Source organism: Rhinolophus hipposideros, assembly GCF_964194185.1.
Source record: "Rhinolophus hipposideros genome assembly, chromosome: 7".
Taxonomy (NCBI): Eukaryota; Metazoa; Chordata; class Mammalia; order Chiroptera; family Rhinolophidae; genus Rhinolophus; species Rhinolophus hipposideros.
The window spans coordinates 24006100-24021725 of NC_138053.1; the positions used below are offsets into that span (position 1 = coordinate 24006100).

Consider the following 15626-nt stretch of genomic DNA (forward strand, 5'->3'; position numbering starts at 1 on the left):
GGATCTTTGGAGTGGGGGACACAGGCAGAGCTGAGGACAGAAGTTGTATTAAAAACAGAATTGAGTGATTAAACACTATTAAGATCCATTTCCCCACCTCACCTTCTCCCACTAGGTTCCCACACCCTTATCTTCCCAGGAGCTTGTTAGACTTTTCTCTGGGGAAGCAGATCAGCTTAAGAGAAGACACCCCTGATCTTGGAAATTCCCCCACAAACATTTCAAGCCAGATATTCCTTCAGTGAAACTCAATTTACAGGCCTTTATGTGCTCAGAACTTCATTCAGCTGTTTGATATTTAACTCTTAAACCATCAATCTAAGGAAAGCCACTTAACACGACAGGGATCAACATTAAAACAAAGAAAAAGAAACTTAGAAAAGAATATAAATCATACCCTCTAAGAATAAGAAACTACATTCATGAAATAACAGAATGCTTGAAAACGGAAACATTCAGATCACAAGAGAGTTTAGAGAGGTTGAAAATACAAGAAACATGGAAACTTCAATAAAAGGGTTAGAATATAAAGCTGAGGAATTCTAGGCAATAGAATATAAAGGCAAATAAGTGGAAATAAGAGGAAAAAGAGGTAAGAAATTTTGAGGATTAGTCCAGCAGGTCCAATATTCAAATCTGGAGTCCAAGATCAGAACAGGGGGAAAAATGAATAAAATTTTCAAAAAGATTTCCCAGAACTGAAAAATACATTTCCAAATTGAAAGGGCCCTGTAAGTACCCAGCACCACGGACAAAAAAAGACCCACACCAAGCACATATTATTTCAGAATACTTTTATTCTGACATGGCTGTGGGTTTCAACAAGAAAAAATGTGGATCACAAAAGATCATGAACTAGAATGGCTTGGACTTCCAAAGCTTCAGCTGTAACAGAGTCAGAAGACCACAAAGTAATGCCCTTGAACTTCTGAAATAAAACGATTTCCAATTCTAATTCTATACCCAGCCAAAAAGCGTGAGGATAGAATGATGACACTTTTAGACATGCAAGGCCTAAGAATACTTACCTCCCTTGCATTTTCCCCAGGAAGATCTTGAAGATGGGTTCCACAAAACAAGTAACCCAAGAAAGAGGAATACACAGGATACACTCATACAGGATATCCAGAACAGCAAAGCAGTGAAGCCACACTGGGTGGTGGTGAAGAGAACCCAGAATGAAGCTGGGCGCTAGGTCTAAGTGGTGACCACCTTATTTCGGCTTCTTTTGAATGAATAAGAATTTTAAAAAGTAGTGGATCTATGTCCTGTATAAACAGCTGTTCATTGGGACTCCTTTTAACCTTCCCTGGGATATTTAAATACTCGTGGTGATTATAATAAACCATCTTTTGAGATGATAAAATGAGAGAAAGAGAGAGATAAGACATTATAGCCAGGTAAAAGGCTCCAGTAGAGATTTTTACAAAGATGAAATTAAGAGCTGCAGGTGCCATCCTGGACCATCCCGGTGCATTCACACCTTCCTCAAAGAGCCTGGGGCTCTGAAGGCCTGCACTGCAGCCCCAAGGCTTCTTGAGGTCCATGTGGTCCTGAGGGGTTCGCAGGCGGCCTGCTGGCGGTGGAACAACCCCTTCCCAGGGTGCGCGCAGGGGCTGGCAGCTGACCTGGATTACGTCCTCGAGCCTGGTGGTCCAGAGCTGGGGTGGAGGGGTGGCGCCTCGGAGGCTCCTGGGGATGGTGGTTGTGTCAAAATTCTTTTTTTTTTTGTAAGGATTTTTTTTTTTTTTTTTAATGGGGAAGGGGAACAGGACTTTATTGGGGAACAGTGTGTACTTCCAGGCCTTTTTTCCAAGTCAAGTTGTCCTTTCAATCTTAGTTGTGGAGGGTGCCATTCAGCTTCAATTTGTTGTCCTTTCAGTCTTAGTTGTGGAGGGCGCAGCTCAGCTCCAGGTCCAGTTGCTGTTTCTAGTTGCAGGGGGCACAGCTCACCATCCCTTGCAGGAGTCGAACCGGCAAAGTTGTGGTTGAGAGGACGCGCTCCAACCAACTGAGCCATCCAGGAGCTCAGCGGCAGCTCAGCTCAAGGTGCCGTGTTCAATCTTAGTTGCAGGGTGCGGGGCCCACCATCCCTTGCGGGACTCGAGGAATTGACCTGGAAACCTTGTGGTTGAGAGCGCAATGGCCCATGTGGGAATCGAACCAGCAGCCTTCGGAGTTGGGAGCATGGAGCTCCAACCACCTAAGCCACTGGGCTGGCCCCCAAAATTCTTGATAGAGACCTTAAGACGGGAACGAGAAGGGCATGTGGAAGGTCTCACACCTCTGTCATCAGGAGAACCTAGAAGAAGTAGGGTTAGGGCAGTTCCAGAGCCGTGGCTGCCCCTCTCTTTAACTTCCTCTTCCCCTCTTATAAAGTGCTTCCTCCATTTTCCTCTGAGCAGAAGCCTCCACCTGGCTGGCCACGGTGGCACCTCCCGACTGTAATCTTCCCCCTCCCCCTGAAAAAATCCTTTCAGTTGAGGAAAAGAAAATAAACTACCTGATGTGAACAAACTTTTTGAAAGGGCATTTGATAAAAATAGTAAGAAAGAGCAAAAAATATCTGCAAGGAAATCATGTCCACAAAACAAAAATATCCATAGCACACTTCAGTGTTTAAGCTTGAATGTGCGTTAAGAATCACCTGGGATCTTGTTAAATGCATGTGAATTCTTCGGTGGTGGGACCAGAGATTCTGCATGTTTCACAGGCTCCCAGGGGAGGCTGAACACACTTTTGAGTAGCAAAGGTGCTAATGGCTCAGCTACAAATGGAATACGTGGTAATAATGCAAACTATGAATGGTGATCAAAATTCAGAAATATATTGGTAATTGGTAGGAGGGAAGATGAGAAGCAGGCATGTGTGTGTTGCGGGTAAAAGAAGGCAAACTAAATCCTCTATTAAGATAGAAGGCCTAAAATTGAAACTATTAAAACTAGTTGTCTCTCTATATGATGTACAATATTGGTAACAAACAGTGAACTCCTTAAGAAGTGGGCAAAGGATGTGAACATAAATCATTGAAGTCAATACAAATGGTATTTCAACATATGAATACATGCTCAATCTTGCTCATTATGAAGGATCCCATTTTTCACTTGACTGGCAAATAAGCTGGTGATGCACTGCCTGCAACAGTATGAAGATGTCACAGCTAGTTCTGAAACCTTCCTGACAATCCTTCCTGACTCAGAACTAAAACAATTTTAGATTCCAGTCACCTTTCTGTGACAAATCTTTTAAGTTGGCTGTTCCAATATCCATTCTCAACTTTCTTCTTGGCTGCCCCTACCATCAGGACTGAAAAAGCTACATATTCACTGTCTCAGCCTCCCTGCAGCTGAAAATGGACATGTGCCACAGTTCTTGGCAATGAGACACAAGTGAAAGTTGGCTGGGAAGGGCTTCTGAGAAATCTATGGCTTTCCTTTTAAAGGAGGGGGGACAAATGTGGCTGGCACAGCTATCTTTTCTTTCTGCCTTGAACTCTGATGTGATGTCTGGTGCTATAGCAGCCCTTTTACAAGCTTGAGACAACAATCCTAAGGATGTTAGAAACATGACATGGATAGTAGAGTGGGAAGATATGAGTGCATCAATGAGCAGGTGAACCAACACCGATGTTTGGATATTGCTTGAAAAAAATTGACTCCTTCTTAAGTCCCTCATTGTTTCCTGTTATACAGCCAAACACGTTCCTTAGTGATACACTTTCCTAAAGAGGGCTGCTCTGAATCATGTTTTGCACATACTGCCCCAATATTTGTAAGTCAAATATATAAACTGTTATATACTGTGTTCACTATAAAACATATTAACAACATAAATTGTTAGGAAAAAAACATAAGTAGGAATCCCAATACTTCTTCTGCACACCAATGGATCATTTTCATATAGCCTGGGTGTATAACACCATTTAAAGCTCTGAAACTCTGGGTTTGTTTATTTAGTAATCAATTGGAATCGTTTGATCTCAAGTAATAAAAACATAAAAGAAAATAGGATTTACTGGAAGGATATGAAGTTGCTCACAGAATTCACAGAAGAGCTAAACCAGGCCTCAGAAGAACAGGAATCAGGATAGCTGAAATTTGTAGACCATTAGATATCTTAGCTCCCATCACCATCTTCATTGTTTCTCTCCATATTTAAATTCCTGAGAAATAATCCACTGGCCTGGCCTGGGTCATATCCTGTGGTTAGGATGCAGTCCTGTAAATACAGCCAGGTGAAGCTTCACAAGAAGGTATGTTCTGAAAAACGCATCATTAGGCAATTCGTCATTGTGTGAACATCAGAGTGGGCTTACAGAAAATGAGATGGTGTAGCCTACTGTAATGACGATTGGGGAAATGAAAGGGGAGCACACGCTAGAGAGGGGCTAATTGATTTATTCAGCAATATCTAATCAATTTATTTAGCGATATGTAATAGCAAAGGACAAAGGCACTTAAAAAGAATGTGCTAATGACAAATTAAAGGTGGTTAAGACTGAACTATATACATTGATAACAATGTCATGTCAAAGGAGTACACATACATATAAGTTCAAGAGATCTCAACATATGCTTACTATTGATCAAAAGTCACTTGGCTAAATACACAAATAACATCAATAAGGAGCATCCAAAAGCAGTGATAAACTCTACAGGATAGCAACTGTTACAGTAGATGCCAAAAGCTCACCAAATCACCGGAAACACAACAGTGGAAAGGAATTAAAACCTTGCCAGGTCTGCAGCTGAGGGAAACTCAGGCATCTCCCACTGCTGCTTGCTAGTTCCCCAGAATGCTGCTGCTGTTGTCGTCGTTGCTGTAGTTGTTGTTGCTGGAAGTTAGGGCGTCTTCCGATGCTGCAAGCTGCACACAAGCTCCCAAAGATACTAGAATGACAACTTGCCAACAAAAGAAGTCTTTATTGACCCTTGAGGCAAGTTCCAATCTCTCATTCTGAAACAATCCAATCCTGAAAAGCAGTCCTGAAACAGCACATCTTCTGAATAGGAATCTCTTGAAATAGCAATCAATCCACTGAGGTCTGTCTTATATATCTCTTCAGATGTACCCCAGAGCCAAGTTTTGCGTTCCTGCCTCCCCTCTCAAGGAATAGCCAGTTCCAGGAGGGTCCAGCAGTTAATGATAAGAACTAATGATAAGAACTAATGATAAGAACAAATGATAAGAATGTTGCCTGTCTGGCTGGTGAAAACAATACCTACAGTTCTCGCCTGGGACCATCGGCCCAAGGCCTTCCAAACCTTGGCAACCTGCCTGTCACGTCATCCTGACATAACTTAGGTACTTCTTCACTTCACCTGCTGATGCAGGCGAAACAGACAGAAAGCAACATCATCTCATATCTCCCCTGCCGGGAATGACACAGAAGGGAGAATTCTCTCAACCCCAACCCAAGAATTCTCTTAACCCTAAGCTAACCATCACCTCACATGCACTAACAGACAAAAGCGAACAGACAAAAGTTAACACCAGCCAATGAAGGCAAATTTTCTTAACATCTTCCCCACACCTACTATATACACCTGGGCTGCCCGGTATAGTCTATTGCTCCTAAGCTACAATCCTGTACAGCATGTCACTGTGCTGAATACTGTAGGCAATTTTAATACAATATATTTGTCTAACCGTTATCTAAACACAGAAAAGGCACAGCAAAAATGCTGTATAAGAAACTAAAAAATAGTACGCCTGCACAGGGCACTTACCATGAATGGAGCTTGTGGGACTGGAAGCTGCTCTGGGTGAGTGGTGAGTGAATGTGAAAGCGTTTACATGACTGGAGACTTTAACCAACACTAACACTCAAGTTTTGTTTCCTTGTTGCATCGTTTTTTTAAGAAGCAAAATCAAAGCACGTAAGTTTCTGCCCTCCCCTCACCCCCATACTACACTACACTTTTAAAACACAAGAATAAATCAAGTACAAGAGAAAATGATGTACTGAAGAGACGCAGTGAGCACAGATGCGTGAGTATAACACGGCATGCTGGTATAACACGGCATACTGTTTGACAGCAAACTTGTTTTTATATGTAGAAATACCCTCTACAGTAATTTAAAAAGCATAGTCAATATGTAAACCAGTAACAGTCATTTACTATCACGATCAAGAATCGCATATGGCCCACAATGCACGTACTGTCACACATCTGGCGGCGCAGGCTTGTTATACCAGCATCACCACACACACGCGTGATGCACTGTTGGGCTCCCAATTTTCAACAGTTAAGACGTCACTAGGCGACAGGAATGTTTTAGCTCCATTATAATCTTATGGGACCACTGCTGTGTATGTGGCCCATCACTGACCTAAACATTGGGGCGCAGGACAGTAACAGCCCTTCCAGAAGCATATGGAGTCAGAGATGGCAGTTCCCCAGGAGATAAACACAGCAGACAAAAACATGGTTAGATAGGGATTCGCTTGAATTTTCCAAGAACCACCACTTTCAGAAACAGTGCTTTGGGATAAGGTCAGAATCACCAACCCAATTAAGAGTCTTGAAAAAAATGTATCTGAAGGTGCTAAAACATAGGTAATTTTAGAACTCCAGTTAAAATAATGTTCTTAAGCCTACACAAAATAAGCAAATCTAAAGCTTAAACTCCAGGACTTTTCATATGTCAAAAAACTAGTAACTGAACAGTTCAATTAACAGTAACTGATTAAAGGAATATGAGCTATAGATGAGCTGTTCATAGACCTCCAAGAGGACTTACCCACTTCTTCCTAGTTTTAGGCTCACACTAAACTTCAACTACCCATTTTATTCTAATTATCTCCTCTACTGGCACTGATCAGTTCACAAGTAAAAGCTGCAAAAGTCAGTTTCGAATTTTATTTCATTAACTTAAAAGGTGAATAAAATGTGTTTCAAATCTTATTAAACTCATTTATCTGAACATGTTTACATAGAGGAGAGATACAGGATTTCAAGTAACTTATGGTAGCGTCCACTGTCCAAAAATATGTTTTTCTTCCACAGAAACTGCATTGAATAGCAAAAAAAAAAAAAAAAAAAAAAAGAAAAAGATTTTATACTGCATACAGGCTAGACGCAAACTTCTGATACAAATTTCACTGTCAACTCTGATGCTGAAGCTGGGAGGCACAACTGTTCACAGTTCAGTTAAATGATACAAACAAAAAGCTTGTTTCTCTCAGATACAAATTAGAAACTTCCACTCACGTCTCTTACAGTAGTATGACATACTTGATTCTCATACCAGGTCACTTCTTCTTCTTTCCTTTCCCTTTTTTACTTCCCTCTCCTTGCTGAAGACTTTGGTCACCACCTCCTGTTTTTTGTGTCCTTGTTTTCAATTTAGGTATCATTTCTGCTGCATACAGCATCACCGACTTACCTAGAAACCAGAAATTAGGCTTAGTGTATAATCTGAGAGATAAGACATAGAAAGTCATTTACTTAAATACCATAAAGTTCAAGAAATTATCACATCAAGAAAATGAGAAGGATTTAAAAAGAAAAAAAGAACTATGAAGACAATGACTCATTCAAGTAGGGGCCTTTGGTGGAGAAAAGTATTGAGAACAATGCTGAAATATTTAAATAAACACAAACAAAATTTAAAACACAGAGTGTGAAACAAAAATTTTGGTCTTGGTCATAGTAATTGACTTGAAGATCAAAGGAGAATGTATCTAAATATAAGAAGCTGGAAACAGCATCCCATTGTAACTTAAAACTATGGAAACAAAGGGCCGCTCAGTCTTATAACAAAAATCCAAAGTCATTAAATTACAAAAAATATTACTCATATGCTCAGATAACTTATGAATACATGAACCCCTGCTGCTCTCTCCACCAACCACCTCCTCCAGCTCCAGTAGCTGCCTTCCTTAGCCCAATACACCAAGCCCCTCAGCTTTTCTTTTTACTTTGTAACTATTTGGTTACTGGAAACAGGATGTAATATCTTTCCAAATATTATTTTAAAATGAAGCCTGTTGTTGTTTTGTCTTTCTAATTTTAAGATAGTCTAAAAAGATGTCAAAGAGAAAAAACATACTGGAATATACACATCTGTCACTCCTGAGTCAGAATCTTAACTTTCTAGAAATATCTAACAAGTTTTCTTGTCAAATATCTGACAAGTTTTTTAGTATAGAAACCAGCCTATTTTAATTCAACTAAAAACAAGGTGTCTGTTTCCTGTTACTGTATCAAAAAAAAGTCTCCATTTAAAATAATTAATATTTTTTTAAAACTAAAAAATTCTGAAAATAACAACATGTAAATAATACCCAGATTTACTATATTAGAGTAAATACTTTGCAACACCCAGATTTACTATATTATAGTACTGCTGTCCAGTTTTGTTTGGTTATTGTTGTTGTTTAATAAATAAAACACTGGGGATAATGCTACCGCCTTCTCTGACCATACCCCGTCTCTACTCTCTGCTTGCCATTGTTAACTACTATCTTAAGACTGTGTTTTCTTATTTTGTATTTAAACTTACTTAAGTGGTATCACACTACGCATATCTCTTGCTTTTTTTCACTAAATATGGCTTTTTAGATTTATTAGTGATAGAAATTATAAGAAGATTTCAGGATCTCTAGGATCTGAAACTTACAACAGCAAAGAGAAGAGTGGGATAGTGATTACCAGGGGATTGGCGGATTTCAGCAAATACATGAGAGAGAGAAAAATGGAACAACGTGTATGGCCTATCACATGGTAATCACACTCCTGGGATACAGTCTCACTTAGGTGCACGGGACGTGTGCATGGATGGTCTTTGCACATGTACACAGTGGTCATTACGGAAGTGGGGAGCTGGGAGAAATTTAGGGGGATGGATAATTAAAGAGGAGTGAATGTGTTCCATGACATATTAGGCAGGAAAGTAAAAAAGTGAAAAACAAAACACGTGAGAACTTAGGGAGAAAAGTAGAAACAGAATGAGAAAGCAATTAACATCTGACAATATACTAATTTTATATGCTTAACCTGGGAACAATGATAAACTTCCAGAGATTGATAAAATGTTCACAAAACAAATTTCTTGGAGAAACCATTAGTAGGTTTTATCATATTCTCAGAAATCCTTAACTTAGAAGTTGGAACCACTGTTTACCTCTCCATCAGCAGCAGTCCTTTCTCAAATTAATCTGTAGAACACAAATTATGATTTTTAACTTTCAAAAGATCAGAACCTTTTCTGTAATGTAGAGGAATAACCTATCCCCAAACTTCATTCATTCATTTAAAAAGGCTTACGTGATGGGAACTGTACAAGACAGAGGCTGCCATCTTCCTGTTTGAGCTGGACCCGAACTCTGCCCCTGTACTGAACATCACGATTCCATTCTCTGGAGTACATTTTATTTTTCTATTGTAAAAAAAAAATTAAAAAAGTGAAAAACAGCCTTTATTTAAGAAAGTTATTATATCAATGAGCTGAGTATGGAAAGTAGTAAAGGAAGAACCACATCATACCTCAAGAAATACATTAAGTCCAACTGCTGAGCACACATCTTGAATCTCTGTAGCTGTAGGATTTTCAACAGCCTGAACAGTTAAAAACAAAAACACTAAACAGCTTATGCAGCATTATTTACAATAACCAAAATATGGAAGCAACCTAAGCGCTCATCAACAGACAATTAGATAAAGAAGATGTGGCACATATATACAATGGAACAGTATTTCACCTTTCACCATTAAAAAAGAATGAAATCTTTTTTTGCCCCATTTGGGACAACATACATGGACCTACAGTGTATCATGCTAAGTGAAGTAAGTCAAGACAGAAAAAGACAAATACCCTACGATTCCACTTGTATGTGGAATCTAAAGAACAAAATAAATGAACAAACAAAACAGAAAGACTCACAGATACAGAGAACAAACTGATGATTGCCAGATGGGAGAAGGGTTGGGGGGGGGCATGGTGAAAACGGTCAAGAGAGAAAGAAGTACAATTGGCAGTTGCAAAACAGTCACGGGGATGTAAAGTACAGCATAGGGAATACAGTACACAATATTGTAATAACTATGTATGGTGCCAGGTGGATGCTAGACTTATTGGGGAATCACTGTGTAAATTACATAAATTTCTAACCACAATGCTGTACACCTGAAACTAATATAAAATAATATTGAATGGCAATTATAATTAAATAAAAAAATACTAAACTAGTTTTAAGTGGATACTGCAATATTGTTGTGTAAATCATTTCAAATATTATCAAAACACGTACCACACCCTAGGTTTCCTTTTCTACTAGGTACAGTTGTTTCCATTGTAATTAAAAAAAAAAATCCCAGGAATAACACTGAGTCATACTTGTGTGTCCTTGTCCATTCAAATGGAACATAAGCTCCACAAGGGCAAGGACTACTTTGTTCACCATTATATTCCCCAGCACCTGGCATGAACATAGTAGGAGCTCAATGAATATTGGTTAAACAACTACTACAGATACAATCACTTTAGAAAATTGTTTGGCAGTATCTACTAAAGCTAAACATATGCACTATTAGGGCCCAGCAATTCCACTTCTAGATATGTATTCAAGAAAAGTGCAAAATATGTTCACTAAGAGACAAACTGAAGAATGTTCACAGCAGCACTATTTATAATAGCCCCAAACCAGAAACAATCCAATTATCCATTGTAGAATGGACTGTGGTATATCCATACAATGCGATACTAAAGAGCAGTGGTTTTCAGCAAGGCAATTTTGGCCCCCAACTGACATTTGACAATGCTTTGGAGACATTCTTGATTGTCACTACTAGGTGGGGTGGGGCACCGGCATCTAATGGGTGGAGGCCAAGGATGCTGTTAAACAACCTAAAATGCACAGGACAGCCTCACAGCAAAGAATTATCTGGCTCAAAATGTCAACAGTGCTGCTGTTGATAAACCTTGCCATAGAGCAACAAGAATTAAACTATATTCAAAAATGTGGCTAAATCTCATAAGCTAGAAGTTTGGTGAAAAAAGACAGACACAAAAGTATATAGCGTATAATGTCATTTAAATAAAATTCAAAAACAAGCAAAAGTAATCTAAGGTGTTGGAAGTCAGGACACTGAGTACTGAGTTTCCCCGAAAATAAGACCTAGCCGGACAATCGGCTCTAATGTGTCTTTTGGAGCAAAAATTTATATAAGATCCGGTCTTACATTACATTATATTATATAATACGATATAAGACCGAGCCTATAATATTATATAAGACTTATATAAAGACTCGGTCTTATAGTAACATAAGACCGGGTCTTATAGCAACATAAGACCGGGTCTTACATTAATTTTTGCTCCAAAAGACGCATTAGAGCTGATTGTCCGGCTAGGTGTTATTTTCAGGGAAACACGGTATACGTGGAGAGGACAGTGACAGTGACGGGACATAAAGGAATTTTCCTGGGTGCTAGTTCCACAAGTGTACTCACTTTGTGAAAATTAACCAAGAAAGATATAAGATTTATGTATATTTCTATATGTATACTATATATCAATAAAGTTAAAAAGAGGCGGACGGGTGGCTCACTTGGTTAGAGTGTGAGCTTTGGGCAACAAGGTCTCTGATTCAATTCCCATATGGGCCCGTGAGATGCACCCTCCACAACTAGAATGAAGACAACGAGCTGCTGCTGAGCTGCCACTGAGCTCCCAGGCGATGGATGGCTCAGTTGGTTGGAGCCTGTGCTCTCAACCACAAGTTGCCAGTTCGACTCCTGCAAGGGATGGTGGGCTGCGCCCCCTGCAACTAAGACTGAACAGCAACTGGACCTGGAGCTGAGCTGCGCCCTCCACAACTAAGATTGAAAGGACAACAACTTGACTTGGAGCTGACGGGTCCTGGAAATACCACACTGTTCCCCAATAAAGTCCTGTTCCCCTTTCCCAATAAAATCTTTAAAACAAACAAAAAAGTTAAAAACAATTTAACCAATCTCCAAATTATATAAGAGCTTGCTACCACAGGCCTCTGTTAGAGTGGCTCGATGTCAGGCATTATTCTGAACTAGTGCGTTGGCACCTTTCTCTTTTAGCCCGAGGCAGCAAAATAGACTTTTCTTTACACGGTTCAGCAGCAAAGTAGGAAATATTAAATAACACAAAATTAACTAATTCATTGCTTCTGAAAAAGCTACCTTAAATCTGTCAATAGACGACAAATGTGATTCTTGAAAAAATAGAATATGACATCACTTTTGAAAATAAAAAGCCTCTAGAAAGACCTTTTACTTAGCATTAGGCACTTTCCTAATGTCAAATAACTTTAACCATCTCAAAAAAGAACAAAAATAATTGACATAAAGCTAAAACTCAACACCTCTGAAATTTCTGCAAGTTGTCTTTGAGAACTCAACTACGTTCTGGACATTCTATTGTACAGTGGTGTAATTCTGGTTTACGCAACTAAGGGGATGTCCGTCACAACCTTGGTTTGAATAAAAACCTGCAAACTCTACGACCCTTCCCATTCCCTTCTTTCAAACACAAGCTCATGAAGACTCACTTTAAAAACTCCTTCAGCTATGAATCAGTCAGTGCCTTTCTGATTTCACCATTATGCAGAAAAGCACCCCAATTTTTGGCTACTGTTCTCCATAGCCCCCCACGCCTCCAAATGCAGTAAAGAGGCTTTTGTGGCCCTAATAATCAAACCTCTCCCAATCCCTCACGAGAGAACCAAGGTGCCAACCTGCTTACCTTACTTATGGGGATTCGTCTGCCCTCCGCGATGGTCTTCTTGTTATTTAAATACGCGGGATATATGCAAATAAACCTGTTACAGAAAAAGCACAGCTGGTGTCATTGGAGCTGTCATTTCCAAAACTCCACTCATTCATTCATTCATCGTTATCAACTATTTGCGTAGTATCTTTTCTTTAAATAGCTCCCTTTTATTTAACTTATTTAAAAAGGAAAGCTTAACTCACTACCCCAGATGGAAAAAAAAACACTTGCTAGAGAAATTGTTTTTTAAAAAGAAACGATGCCGTCACCTGTTGAGTTAGACACAGCTGTCTATCAAAAGCTCCTGGGGGGGGTCCCGCTCCCTTAAGTAGACTCCGGAGTCAGAAGTACTCAGGGCTTTAGCCAGGGCAAACGAGCCCTCCCGAAGGACACGATTCAGGTACCAGAGCTCTCCCTTTGTGACTCTGACACTGAACGCCTTGTGCACGTAGCACCCGACGTCCTCCGTGTCACGTACAGGTCAACACCGAGCTACCACAGTCCGAACCGCAGGGACCCCGCCAAGCGCGAGGCGCCGCGGGCCTTCCGGACACACGGCCGCCCGGCGAGAGGCGCGGGGCCTGCGGCCCGGCCGAGCTTCCCCGCGAGCCCTCCGGGCGGGGAGGGCGGCGCCACACCGCGGGCTCGCGGCAAGCCCCTTCCTCTCTCAGGACCCACCTGTCCTGGTCGGCCGGGGATCGCGCCGCGGCGCAAGCCATCTCCACCCGCCCACTCGGCACCACACCGGTGCCAGCCGAGAAGTACGCCGGCCGGACCTCGGGGTCGAGGGTTCCCAGCTAGCCCGCCTTCCGGCGGAAGTCCCGCCTACCCGAGCGCCTGCGCGGCCAGGGCTTTGCCCTGGCCGTTTGTTCCCGCACCTGTCGCTCGGCGTCAGGGTCTTTAGTTTCTGACGTGGCGTTCGGCTCTCTCCTCTCGCGATGGGATCCACGAACGATCCTGATTCCTTCCCTTCTCCTATGTCTCCTATGTCCCTAAATGACACAGGACGCAGGACATAGGACGGGGCGCATGCACCGTCGCTAAAATGGAGTTAAATCTTCACTCTCCTTCACGTCCAGTTTCAGTTTGGAGGGTGCTATCTACCTTCACCAGCGGACGAGGGCACTGTACACCGCGGGTCATCGGTGTAGTTTTGAGCAAGCAAGAAAATGTGCTTTGTTTCATCTTGATGCGCTCCTGGGCCCTGCAAAATGTGTGACTCTGATACTGAAGTTGGCAAAATGGATTTTTATCGTGGTGGAACACGCAAAATTCTGGCACTGGGTTTCTGTGCCGTATAAATGTTAGGAATTAGACTGTATACCTTTTTAAACTTCCGAAGATCATCCTCTACACTAACACTCACTGTATTTTTGCATACCTTGGGTTACTTGCAAGGCACTGTGTTTCAGCTGTTCGTTCTTCAGTTAAACACGCATCTTCATTCCCATTTAGTAGCTGCTGTTTATTCCACACCTACAAAGGTACTTTTCTAAAACAAACAAACAAACGAAACAAAACAAATGGACAAAGTAAGGTAACTAGCCCTCCCAAAGCTTAGTCTCTGAGGTCAGGCGCTTTCCATTCACCTTAATGATGGCTGAGCACAGATGCGCAGCTCGTCTGATTGGAAGCCCCTGACTTTTCTCCGTGTCCTCAACTCCTCCCGCCTCATAGTCCTCTTTGTAAACACCGGATTAGTTTGGTGCTGGTGCAAATAAATAAGTCTTATTTATTTCTAAATTGTACATGATCCCTGCAAAAAGAGCTTCATTCAATCACTAAACAAAACATTTAGGGATGAAATGAATGCAACATTTAAAATAGTTTACCTGCTTTAGGACTTTGCTTTCATACTTTAGTTGCGTCACGAAAATTCGAATATTTTTTAGAAAAATTAACATTTTATATACACATTTACATAAATGGGAAATGAACAAGATCGTCTGAGGTTTAATATGGGTAGTACTACTTACCATGGAGTTTTCTTAGAGCCATGTAAGTAATTAGAGACTAATATTGAAATTGTTACATTTCCTAATATTTTTGAGTGCTATTCTATGCTAGATCCATAACTCCTATTTAACTCCACAATGTTGTTGTATATGTATATGTAGAAAGAAAAAGGGGCGTTGGGTGGGGAGACAGCAATATTGCTACCATACTGATGATTAAACAAATAATAACCAAATATAAAGTTTTTAAATGCTTATGCTTATGGAAAAGCAGGTTGAATTAAAGGAAGATGAAGTGGACATGGAAAATTTTGGAGATGATGAAAGGGCTTTAGAGATCGATGGCACTTGTTTTCAAATCTAATATTTACCAAACTGTCTTCCTTTTCCTCATGCCACTAAATTCAACCTATTGAGCTTGGTTGAGGCTATTGTATAGGGGTAGGGTTCACAAGGATGGAAGAGAGAAGACTGAGGAATACGAGAAATTTTCCTAAGATAGTTGAATAAGAATTGAAAGCAGGAAGAGGAAAGGGGTTAAAGAAGAGATGTGATGTATACGTGTGTGTTGGTGGGAGGGGACTGTTGCAGATGTAAGTAAAATGACATGTGAGTTTTGACAGAGTGATAAGGGGAAGAACTTGGTGGATTAGGTAATATCTGTGTACAGATCATTCATTGGCCTCTAACTCAATAAGAACACGCTGAGAATTTACTGTGTCAGATACTCCGATGAGAGGTGCTAGGGATACCGATATTGATAATAAAATAACTCTTGGGGCCAGCCCAGTGGCTCAGGCGGTTGGAGCTCCATGCTCCTAACTACAAAGGCTGCCGGTTCGATTCCCACATGGGCCAGTGGTTCTCAACCACTGCTGCTGAGCTCCCGATGGAGCATGGGCTCTCAACTACAAGGTTGCC

General features: G+C 40.8%; 1 protein-coding gene across 2 annotated transcripts; it reads right to left on the reverse strand.

Moving 5' to 3' along the window:
- Positions 1-4381: 4381 nt before the first annotated feature.
- On the reverse strand, positions 4382-13573 carry SRP19 (signal recognition particle 19). 2 transcript variants are annotated; one of them, XM_081052903.1, is made up of 5 exons: positions 13429-13573; positions 12724-12799; positions 9492-9563; positions 9273-9384; positions 4382-7389 (listed from the first exon to the last, which is right to left on the reverse strand). In XM_081052903.1, the coding sequence occupies exons 1-5, from the start codon at positions 13467-13469 to the stop codon at positions 7256-7258; spliced, it is 435 nt and encodes a 144-aa protein (XP_080909029.1). In that variant the 5' UTR covers positions 13470-13573; the 3' UTR covers positions 4382-7255. The 2 variants fall into 2 exon arrangements, with proteins under 2 accessions (XP_080909029.1, XP_080909030.1); XM_081052904.1 differs by having other exon boundaries at positions 9492-9544; positions 13429-13563.
- Between the last annotated feature and the right edge of the window lie 2053 nt (positions 13574-15626).

Coding starts and splice junctions, on each gene's coding strand:
- SRP19 (XM_081052903.1), bottom strand. CDS start 13,469: ATGGCTTGCGCCGCGGCGCGATCCCCGGCCGACCAGGACAG. Junction 12,800..13,428: donor TCCCCGGCCGACCAGGACAG/GTGGGTCCTGAG, acceptor TTTCTGTAACAG/GTTTATTTGCATATATCCCG. Junction 7,390..9,272: donor TCTTGTACAGTTCCCATCAC/GTAAGCCTTTTT, acceptor TCTGGTTTCTAG/GTAAGTCGGTGATGCTGTAT.